Here is a 12,140-nt window from a genome sequence, read left to right on the forward strand (position 1 = left end):
AGATATGTGCCCCACTTTGTAAGTAACATTATTTTTACGTTTTCATGTATGTTTCTTCTTTTTCTGTTTGTTTTTATAGGGTTGCCATATTTTGAAGAGCAAAAAAGAGGAGACATTTGCCAACTTTTACTTTCAACTATGGATTGCTGTGACAACTCTACCCATGAAATAATAATAATAATAATAATAATAATAATAATAATAATAATAATAATAATAATTTATTAGTTCTACCCCGCCCATCTGGCTGGGCTTCCCCGGCCACTCTGGGCGGCTTCCAAAAGAATATTAAAATACTATAATACATCAAACATTAAAAGCTTCCCGAAACAGGGCTGCCTTCAGATGTCTTCTAAAAGCCTGGTAGTTGTTGTTCTCTTTGACATCTGGTGGGAGGGTGTTCCACAGGGAAGGCGCCACTACCGAGAAGGCCCTCTGCCTGGTTCCTTATAACTTGGCTTCTCGCAGTGAAGCGCCAGAAGGCCCTCGGTGCTGGACCTCAGTGTCTGGGTAGAACGATGGGGGTGGAGACGCTCCTTCAGATATACTATAAAAAGGGCTTGTCATATGGTAACCCAAATAGAATCTATATCATCTGTCTGTCTGTCTGTCTATTGAGGGTGGGGGTAATGCAGTGTAAAAAAAGTGTTATAATGCAGGATAGAACCACTAGTATTATAATCAGGACAAGTCACGCAATAATATTCATGATAATTCTGCCAGGGCTGGACTTTGGTCTTTCAAATTTCAGCAGCATCCTGTGCAAGGCCAAAATTTGGTGGCTCCCAGACTGTCACCTTCCATTTTGCTCAATTCACTAAGTTATAAGCTGCTACACCCCACAGCACCTCTAGGCTCGGTGCCCAGTGCGACAGAACCGGTTGCACTACCCTAAATCCATCTCTGATTGTGCATTCAGAAGTGGGAATATTCTGGTACTATTTCAATTTTAATGCTAGGGTTTCTGTCCCAGTTTTGAATGTTCTTTTTACATTGCATTGTGTTGTGGAATGGTGGCTTTTTGTCCTATGTTCTGCCATGTCTCACTAAATTTAATTCAGACTAATGGGTGTGGTATGGCACAACAACGAACATGGTTAGACAATTTCACTACTCCTTCACCCTTTCTGCCCCCCCCCTCCGAATGAAATAACACAGAAATGAGAGCTAAACATGCACTATGATTCTTTAGTTTTCCAGAAGTGGTGCTTTATCATGTGAAAGCTCGAACGGAATGTGGAAATGAACAGTTAGGAAAACAGCTGGGAAATGAAATAAACTGCCTGTGAATGCAGCCTGAGTGTACTTGATGTCAGTTCTGCAGATATTTTGTATTCTCTACTACCAGGGAGTTACAATCTGGAGACTCACTATCTCCCGAGGATTTACGCTATAACCATGATTTTTGGTGGTCCAGGCTAAAAGTTATAATAGTCTTTTTAAAAATAAAATAAAATAAAGACAGACTTCTTTTTTTCTTTTTAAAAAAACTTCTGGGCAAACAGTATTTTGTTAAGGAAGATAATAGATTTCTCAGAAGTATTTATTGATAACCTCCAACACATGATTCACAACCCTATTATAAATATACTTGCTTAGGTCAATGATGTGATGGAGGTCAACTTGTTCCTCATTTTCAAAAATCATAGGTTTGCTTCTTTGTACCTGACTTCACATGGCTGCCTACATACAAAGCAAGTGTTCAGTGCATTATGGTCTGGCATCATAGATTGTTTATGTATTTCAATTGAATAGTGGGGGAAATGAAAGCTCTGCCCCCCCCCAATTATCTTATTGTGTATTCTCTACAATTAGGAACTGTTAGAGAGAGTTACTGTGGTAGTCATAGCAAACACAAAATGTGTTTCATTACTCATGCCCTGCACAAATCACAAAAACTTATTTTATGGCATTCCAAGCTCTGGAAAGCAAAATGGGAAATAAAACCATTTAGCAGCTTGAACTGAATGAAGCTCCTTTCAATATTTCTTCAGAGGAATTCGACTTTCAACACTTCTTTCTTTTCTTTTGATAGAGTGCTATTCTGGTGCAACTACTGGAGAATGCAAGAGGGAGAAAAGTAGAAATTATTCAACCTCTTCAGACATTACATAGTGTTTCAGACAAAATGGGGAACACAAAATCATTACTTGGACCTTCAGCAGTGAATAAGGTTAACCAATAACACAATTTTCACGGGAGGCTTGCATGGGAGAACTTTTACTGTGGTGTGTACATTTGTTTTTCAGTGCTGCAGTCTAAATCCTATGGATGCTTCTCCTTGGGCTGACTCTTCCTTCCCAGCCAAAGTATACTCTTTCTTGATCCTCTCCTTGGCAGCCATGCTTCTAAGTTATGCTGCCAGCTACATGCTTAAGTTCATTTGCATGGATTAGCTCACTATAAACAGTTTGCTCTGCAGTTAGCAAAAATCAAGGTCCCACAGAAAATCAATGGCACTTGGAAATAACTTAACCTTGGCTGTGTTCTGCCCTTGATTTACAGATGGGGTATCTTAGTATGTGCTAATATGTACATTAGAGTATAAATGGCCATTTCTGTGGCTATTAGAAACAACAAGTGGACATATGGAACCAGCTGAGGTATGCCTTTCCAGCCCTCTGAACCAGGAAGTGGAAGCATCCAGCCATGTTAGCAGCAGAGCCACCAAAAGGAAGATACTGTACAAGGAGGTACTGATCCGCAAGGTAACTATTTTCCTCCAATGACCTCAATGTGTCATACATGGTTCTTGGTTTCTTTTTATCCTCACAAAAACCCTGTTAGGTAGATTAGGCCAAGAAACAGTGATTGGCCCTTATTTCCTATCATGTTTCTTCCTGTGCCCTCTGCTCTTCCAGCTTTAGCATTCTTCTGTTATCTTGCCCAATCTCTCCTTCTTCCCCTATGGATGTAATTTCCTCCTTGAACAGGTATGTGGTAGCACCCCTCCTCTTCTCTCTCTCTCTCTCTCTCTCTCTCTCTCTCTCTCTCTCTCTCCTTCCTTTCTTTGTCTCCATTAAAAAACTATTTTTACTACACAATCTTCAGCTTATCCCTCATAATTTTCAAAGGTCTTGCCAAAACAATCTTAGGAATTAGTGCTGCATTTGATAATTGTGCTATTATGCTAAAATGCAGAAAGCATCGTTTATGTATGTAAGTGCAGGGCGGAGAACTAAAATTTCTGATTAGACAGGTGGTCAAAACTTACTAATTAAATCAAATTGAGGAAAGGATGATAAAAATAAAACAGAATTTTTTTTACAGCTGGATATCATATATTGAACATATGAAAAACCAAAGCATTCTTCAGTAGATCTTGCATGTATATTTAGCAGTGGTGTGCACCAGATTCACTTTGTATCCTGCTTGGGGAAAGAAGAAGAAGAGGAGGAAGAGTTTGGACTTGATACCCCGCTTTATCACTACCCGAAGGAGTCTCAAAGCGGCTAACATTCTCCTTTCCCTTCCTCCCCCACAACAAACACTCTGGGAGGTGAGTGGGGCTGAGAGACTTCAAAGAAGTGTGACTAGCCCAAGGTCACCCAGCAGCTGCATGTGGAGGAGCAGAGATATAAACCCAGTTCACCAGATTATGAGTCTACCGCTCTTAACCAATACACCACACTAAAGCACTTTAGATGTTTCTGATTCAACATGAAGACAGAATCGGAATCCTGAGTGAGAAAAAAATGAAGTTTTGTGCCTTTCCATTCACTATTTTGAGGAATTTTTAAAAAAGAAAGCTGTAACTTTTTCATGTTAGCACATGTGAATGTGAATGAAATCTGAAGGCACAATAACTCCACCAGAGAAAAAACAAAGCCTTCCAAATTAAAGACAATGAGCACTCACACTTTACATTGTGGATGCCCTTTGTGGGATTGCATGTGGTACTACAGTTCCCAGGGAGCTTAATGGCAAACAGGGGCTGGCCTGCCTCTCAGTGTTAATATTTGGAGGTTCATGCCCAGCCTTGGTAGTTAAGTTTCATTGCTGGGAGGTGGGGCCAGGCCCATTAATATATAGGGGGTGCAGCCAACAGTAGCCAGGCAGTCGGCTCAGGAGATTTCCCCACCCTCCCCTCCCTTAGTTTAATGTTTTCTTGTTTGCAGGTCAACTTTTTCTTCCTGTTTAGCGGGCGCTGCTGTGGTCTTTGACTGGTTGCTGTTGAAGGACCGGGAAGAAATTTTCCTGCATTGGCAGGTTTTGTCTTCCCCAAAGCAATTTGTCACAGCTTAGGTGGTTTATGGCCTTGGGTGAAATCGTTTAGTCTTTTCTTCCTTATAATGGGGTGCTGGTGGTGGCTTTGAAGTGGTGTCTCACCCCCATGCAGCGATGATTCCAGGGTCCCCCTCTTAAAGGGGTTATATATATGGGTGTCACTGGTCATACACTGAAAGGTCGTCAGTGAACTACCCTGCATGTGGGGATATGGGCTTGGCTGCCTGCTACACATACATCTCGCAGTGCACCCCCATATCCCATTTACCCTGATGTTCCCCAGTTCCCCCAGCTGGGGGGCTGGGAGGGGTACACACCCAAGGCCTAAGCCAAGGTCTTCCTACATTCAGAAGTTTAATAAAGTTGTGGCCTTATTTAATTCCATAACACGCTGTCAGAGTCAGTATTCCTTTCCTACGATCCCTGGGGCCTTTGGCTGTCGCGGCCTGGTCACACAAATAGATCCAATTTGTGTGTGTCCATGTGTGCCCTGGACACCTTTAAAAAGAAATCCTCCAAATGTAGCCATCTATTTTTCATTATTATTTTTTGCAGAATTGTATGGCTTTTGTAGGCATGGCAGACCCTTTCGAGGGCATGAAACCTGTCGAATTTCAGAGTGCTAACTTTTGTGGTAGTCAGAAAAAATAAAATTACTTAATCTCCTTTATTCATTATGGGCAATTTGTATGAAAATGGCATACTTCAGATAAGTACCCGTACACAGTAAACCTGCCCAATTGCAGACAAATAGCTACAGGGGTTATTTGTGCTAGGGCCAGTTTTTTGTTTGTAAAAAAACATTACTGACATTGTTTTTATGTTAATTTTGCCTGAGAACTTTTCATTCCAAAAAAAGAAAACTCTGGGCACTTAAATCTGCATCACAGGAAACAGTGGATGGCAGTGAGGGGAAGCACCCCAACAGCAAAAAGGAGAAGACTACTTGGGATACTGCTTGCCCCAGGTGCTTTCTGTGCATTTTTTGTGCCTTGAAGAAAAAACAGTAACTTCCAAATACTTGACTTTTGCAGCAATGGGGTGAGGAGCGATTACTGCTGTGCCATTAGCAACACGCTAGAAGGACCGCATGCAGAATTACTTCTGTGTGAATTCTGTCATGAAATTCTGCAGCCAACAAATGCACCAAGGGGCCTAGGGTAGTTACATGGGCTCTAAATTCATCCTTGTGTGCACTTGGTGCCATTTTAGCAACATAAAGAAAACTGCATATCGGAAATAAAGGGACCCTTAACACTGAGGATTCAGAAATACATGTCTGTTTGACCGCCCTGTCTGTTTGACCCAAGTTTTTCTTTCCACCCAGCCAGCCATTAGCTTTATGCTATGAATAGAGTCAGTATGCCCCACCCTGTCACTTGGTTACCTTTGCAACAACCAACTGGCTGGATCCCAATGGAATTAATCATTCACCTCACAATGGAATCAATTGTTATTGTAGTTTAGCACACTCTTGTAGTTGGCTGGAGGCTTGCTCAAAGTATGGTAACCATCAGTTCCCCCGAGTCTCTCTAAAAATGACCTAATGACACGAGAGTCCATGCATCTGGTGGCAGCAAAACTCAAAGAATTGAGTGTTCTAATCCCAGCCTTCTTGTTTCTGAAGGAATTCGTTTTAGAGATGTTAAAGATGCTTCCAAAGGATTTGCGTAATGGATATTGCGTTTGGGTAACACAGGAGTGGACAGCATTTATTTTTCCTGTTGAGGGCCACGTTCCATTTGGGATAATATATTGAGGACTTCATATTTTCTCTCTTTTATACAAGGCAATACCAAAGTACTTCCTCCTTGAATGCACCCTTGAGAAAGTCACTATAATTTCCCAATACAAAATTATTAAAAGCAGCCACCACTCGCCAATTAAACCTTAATTATGAGTGAAAAGCAAGCATGCTAAAAATTATCCCTTTTATATTCCAGGACTACTCTAAAGTATGGATAATATTTAACCTTAGACAAGTGGATTTTCTCATTAATGTTCCTGTGTACTTATAAGAAATGTCGATTTTATTTATTTATTTAAACCTTTTTCTTTTTGCCCTGCTCTTCAGTGAAGAGGCTCCCAGGACATCTTACAAATCAATAAGAAAATGAGATAGTCACTGATCTCAGATATACAATCGAAATTACATAATGCAAAAGAGGGGGGGGGAAGGATGAAGAACAAGGGGGAGGGCAGGGAATAAACTCAAGCACCAGCTGTTACAATCACAAAGTTCTCAATAAAGATGAGCTGGTATGGAAACAATGCTGGAATAAAAGGAATCAAATTGAGTTGGCTCTCAACAGAGCTGATTTCAGTTTGCAAAAAGACAACATCGAGACATTAATTAATTTTCTAACCTATGTCTTCTGTACCACCTAGTCTAATTCACAGTATGCACTATAATTTGATGGAAACATCATTGACTTGAAATGGCAATCATGAATGCCTTTTTTAAAAAAGAAGACTTGCAGTAAAATAAAAGAAAGGGCAGTATAAACCAGGGATGAGGGACCTTTGACCTTTCCGATGGTTTGGATTGCAGCTAGGGCTGTCTGAGAATTCTGAAGAAAACAAAAATTGGAGCAGAAACTGGCAGTGTTTGTTTATTCATTCCATGTCTGAAACAGAAATCATTTCAGCGAATATGATCAGTATTCACTGTTGCTGTTGTTGCTTTCAGTACACAAATAACATGTAACTGATTATATTCTCCCTCATTTGCATTGTTTTTCCTTAGCGCTGAAATTAACGGGATTGCATAATGTAACAACAGCATGATTTTTAAATATAATTTAGCTACTTAATTATGTAAGTTACATAAGCTACACAATTTCCCAACAGCAGAAGTCGAACTGCAGTGGAATATAAACAGTGCTGCATGAGACGAAAACAAGGCAGAATGGAAAGTGATGCCTTCTTACATTTCTAGCTGCCAGTCTCATAATCTCTGACCTCCGGCAATTACAGCTGAGGCTGATATGAGTTGGATTCCAACAGCCACTCACTATATTTCTGCATATATATTTTTAAAGGGAAGCCCCCTGCAATTTTGTCAGCAATTCACACTGCAATTTTGTATGCAGTTTTGCCTCATATGCACATTTTTTTGCAAGCAATTTTACCTAACATAATATTCATTCATGTTTAGAAAAGTATTTCTGTACCTCCATGTTATAAAATATCAAGGCAGTGGTACAACAAAACCATTAAAACAATGAAAATAATCACCAAAACGGTAAATGAATTAAAGCAACTGCAAGGGCCTGCCAGTGAAAAAAGGTCTTCAAGAGATGCCTGAAAGTCAAAAGCAAGCATGTTTGACAAAACAAGGCTGGAAGAGACAGTTCCACAGTACAGAACCAGCAACACCTAAATGCTGTAGAGGCTAGTGGAGGCTAGTTGTTCTTCTGTAACATGGGATACAACTAAAAGCACTCATCTTGATGATCTCACTGATCAAACTGGGATATAAGGGCTTAGGTGGTTCTTAAAGTATACTGAATCCAAGTTTTTCAGAGGTTTCTATATCAACACAAGAACCTCGAGCCTGCCCCAGTAGCATATGGGCAGCCATTGAATAACTTTTTAGCAGATGTATCACATGTTGTTGGCTGCCATCATCATTCTAACTGCTGCATTCTGCACCAGCTGGAGCTTCCAGGCCAGGCCCAAGGGCAGCCCCACACAGAACACATTGCAATAATCCAGCACATGTGTATATGTAATTCACTCATATAAAGGCTTTTCCCAACACACTTTCTCCCCAGTGGGAAAAGGAGTAAACCTTTTCAAAGGGGATGAAAGCTATTCAGAAAGTAGAAGGCAGATTTTGGCACAGCAATGCCAAAAAAACACCAGCATTTTACTGGCACAAAATATGGCACCAATGCATTGAACCCTGAGGCAATCCTTTATGAGCTGTTTCCATGGAAGAGCAGGGATTGTGCTTATCTGCAAACATATGTGCAAATCCTCTGAACTATGTATTGACATTTATTCTGCAACTGGTAATACTAATTAATACTGACCTGTAATTTTTCAGAAAACAGAATTCTGGATTTTGTGGTGAGGGGTTAATTTTCAAGCTTCTCCTGAGAAGTTGGAGAGTTTCAGTCCCTTCCTTCCTGGAAAACTTTGGTAGACCACTTTTGGCTCAGCCCTAATAGCAATGCAGAGTTAATATCTACACTTGCTAGCAATAAAAAGAAGTGGGTGTCCAATTTTGTTTTATATTATCTCAGGAAAGAGCAAGATCTTGCTTTAAATATCTTTTCATTATAAACCCGCACTTTGGATCAATGAGATTTCTCTGAGATACCAGAAACGATCTTTGTCAGGAACAGTAATTCTTCCCGAACCTTGATATTAAATGTGATGCAAAGTAATGTATGCATTCATCTTGCTATCAACCATCTTGCCAGAATATGTGCTTATCAGGGTCGCATAGTACTGAATTAGGGCAAGAATGAGATGCATCTATGGAGAAAGTAACACAGAACTAAGTTCTGGATCCATGTGTCAGGAGTCCTGTTGAGACATTTGGGTGGGAGTAGTCAGATGGGGAGGAGAGGTGGGAGGAGATCAGAGACTTGGAGAATTCTGAAGGGTGCAGTGGGAGGAGAGGCGGTGATCTGGGGCCAACAGAATGGTTAGATCCTGGGGAGAAGCCAAACAGATTGAGAGGTTGTGATCTGGACCCAGGGATCCAGCAAAGCAACAGCAACCAGCCAGCAAGGGAGCTAATAGAATGACTCGGCTTCATTCATTGAAGCACTGCTATTTAGTTACCTGTCAGCCTGGATCTCTTAGGCCAATGAGTAATTCAAGACAATGGCATGCATATTTGTTGGCATACCAGCTCTGCATTACAAAGATGTCTTCAACAGCAGCATGAAGGCTGGCAACATTAACCCTGCTATATGGGAATCTCTTGCAGATAATTGCAGTGCCTGGAGACAGACAGTCAGGTTATGGATCCACAGCAGTGACCAGAGGAAGAATGACTGCTGGGAGGAGTGCAGGGAGAAGAAGCACCATGGTGCACCTGTAGCAGCAAAACTGGACGTCTTCATCTGCAACAACTGCAATAAAACATGTATCTCCCATATCTATTTCTACAGCAGCATGCGCTGTAACTCTCTAATGGTTTGACGTCATCCACACAGGTGCATTCTTCCATTGTCTCCTGAGACAGATGGGTGCCAAAAACAATACACAATTGTTTGTCTCTCCACACTTTCCGCTTTTCTTAGTGATGACCATAGCCATGCCAGAGACTCTCTATTATTAAAATATACCATCCACTTCCTTCCCACTTCTCTGTTTGTATGTGCCATGCACAGCTGTCCCTGCACAGCTGTATGGCCTGCTTGTTCGCCTTTTTTCCATTCCTGCTTCACCTCAACCACATGAACTATATTTCCTTTTCTGACACAACTAGCTAACCGTGCATCTCCCTCTTCCCCAAAACACCTTCATCAGCCTAAGTCTGCAGTCTCATGCTACTGAAAGAAGTTACACATTTCTCCTACAAGACATTTTTTTTGTCTGTCATGTGAATATGTTCTATTCATGTTTACTGAGAAGACAGCTGCAATTATTTCATTGATTAGCTAGCAAGTAGGTTGTAAGGGTGTAGAGGCAGAGTACAGCCACAGCTGTTCAGATGTTGCTGAACTCCAGCTCCCATAAGCCCTAGTTAATAGTCAGAGATGATGGACATTGTAGTCCAACAACATCTGGAGGGCAACAAGTTGCCCATCTCAGAATTCAAGCAACTCAATCCAGAATCTATTTTCTAGAGTATTCTGAGGAAGACATTTGCTAAACACACATTGGAATATCTATCATCTATCTATCTATCTATCTATCTATCTATCTATCATCTATCTATCATCTATCTATCTATCATCTATCCCACAGCTTACTCAAAGGAGAATCACTTTACACAAAGAAATTATAACTGGTAACTGTAAAATATTGTTATCCTTTCCTTGCTACTGTTTCTTCTTGTAAACTGCAATCTCTTTCTTGTAACTGTGGGTTATAAAATGTTTATGTTGCCATACCTTTGTATTTGTTCTTGCATTATACTATTGCATTCTACATCATTGGGTTGCCTATATAAATACAGTTAAAAACAATAACAACTGAACAATAAACTGGAAATTAAAATAAGGCTACAATCCTAAACCACCCAATTAATCAGCCAGATGGTCATTACAATATAAATCACATACGCAAATAAAACAATGGAAAATTAAGTTAAAACATATGAATTCAAAACTGGAAATGATCAAAACTTAAAATGGTAAAGTTCCCCAAATCATTTAGATTATTATTTTTTAATCCCATTGGTGGTCAACATGTGTTAAAAAAAAGTGGGACATGACTTTCTCATTATTAGAGAATGTAAAAGTACCCTATAGGCAACACATTTGATTACATCAGCCAGCCACCACCTAATTTTGAAATTACCTGATTTATTTTCTAGGAAATGCTGAAAATAATAGAATAATCTATTCCTTGGTGCAAGGTATAAAGGATGTAGTGCATGAAGTATTTGATCTGGCCTGATCCATATACACAATAATTCGTTGCCCTATTGAAAGTATTTACTGGTTAAATATTCTGTGGGCATAGTTTGAAATCTAAGTCAAGTAAATGCATATGTAGCAAGGGGGGAAAGTTAATTCTCATAGATAATTAAGCAGTCCTTTAAATTAAATTTTATTTTGTATTATAATCTTTATAAACGGCTTGGAGCCTAAAAAGTTAAGTGGTATATAAATTGTTTAAATAAATAACTATATATATATATATATATATATATATATATATATATATATATGCGGCAAACTGAGGATTTAGAATTTGTCATATATTGCAGATCTTGTGGTCAGAAATATCAATGAGATAACATTATAGCTATCTTTAGGAAAATTCATCAAAATCAAGAGGATTTACTTGACCAAAAATATGTTTAGAATGGATGTGTTAATAAATACTTACACTTCCAAATACGCTTTGCCATTCCCACCCCCATTGCATTTCTTTGCTATCTAGCCTGATGAATACTTCAGGAGAACTTGAAAGCTTACGCATCATTTTGTGACACTTTTGCTGACCTAATAAATATAAAGGTTGTCTCCAACTAAGACAGGGCTAGCCTATACATTAGGTGGAGTGAGGTCACCTCCACCTGCTGATTTCAGGCAAGATCTAGGCAATTTCGGCCAAGATCTCACCTGAAATCAGTGCTGGCATCTTCGGCGGCAGCTGAGCAGGTGGTGCAGGTGGCAGTGGCAGGAGCAGGTATGGTGGAACTGGTGTAACAGCAGGGTATTGCTGTTACCTGCTTCATCTCAAGCGGCAAAACACCCTGAACTAAGTCATACTCATAGTAGAACCACCAAAATGAATAGTTATATCTATTAATGTCAGTGGGTCTACTCTGAATAGGGCATTGGATACAGCCCATTGCCTTAATATGTATATCTGTACATCTATATAGTGTCACCACAGGCTAGGTACATGTTATACCCAGACTTAAGTCAGGCTGGTAAACCCAATTTCCAAATGGAACTGTGGCAAGCTGCAACCAAATGGTGTCATGAAAGTCCTTTTTGTTTTTGTTGTTTAAAAGCAACAACAAACCTCTATCAATTTGCAGTAAAAGTGTTACATCAAGGACAATACATAGCATGATTCAGACAGGGATGTATTGAAAAAAAGAAAGGGAGAGAGTTTTATTTGCATGATTTAGAAACATCTGACAGGCACTGTAATTATTTGAGGTACTTATGACAAAGTAGCCTAATTTGTCAGTATTGCAAACATCCCTGCAATTGCAGTAGTCAAAATAATTGTGATTAAGCCACTTCTCCAATAGTGTTTGGAAGAAG

General features: G+C 39.8%; 1 protein-coding gene and 1 long non-coding RNA gene across 2 annotated transcripts in view; one reads left to right on the plus strand and one right to left on the minus strand.

The window, feature by feature from the left end:
- LOC310697899 (uncharacterized protein) overlaps positions 1-172 on the plus strand; it is a gene marked incomplete at its 3' end in the record, with an annotated part of 67,578 nt that extends 67,406 nt beyond the window's left edge. Inside the window, exon 4 of the mRNA XM_083484501.1 lies at positions 80-172. Coding sequence (XP_083340627.1) covers positions 80-172 — 93 coding nt within the window. The remainder of the gene's footprint in view (positions 1-79) is intronic.
- The window catches only part of LOC310698149, a 196,295-nt gene that overhangs the window by 123,211 nt on the left and 60,944 nt on the right, over positions 1-12,140 (minus strand). The gene's annotated exons all lie outside the window — the stretch shown is intronic.

The sequence above is a fragment of the Podarcis liolepis genome (assembly GCF_965112155.1).
Source record: "Podarcis liolepis genome assembly, chromosome: Z".
Lineage (NCBI taxonomy): Eukaryota > Metazoa > Chordata > Lepidosauria > Squamata > Lacertidae > Podarcis > Podarcis liolepis.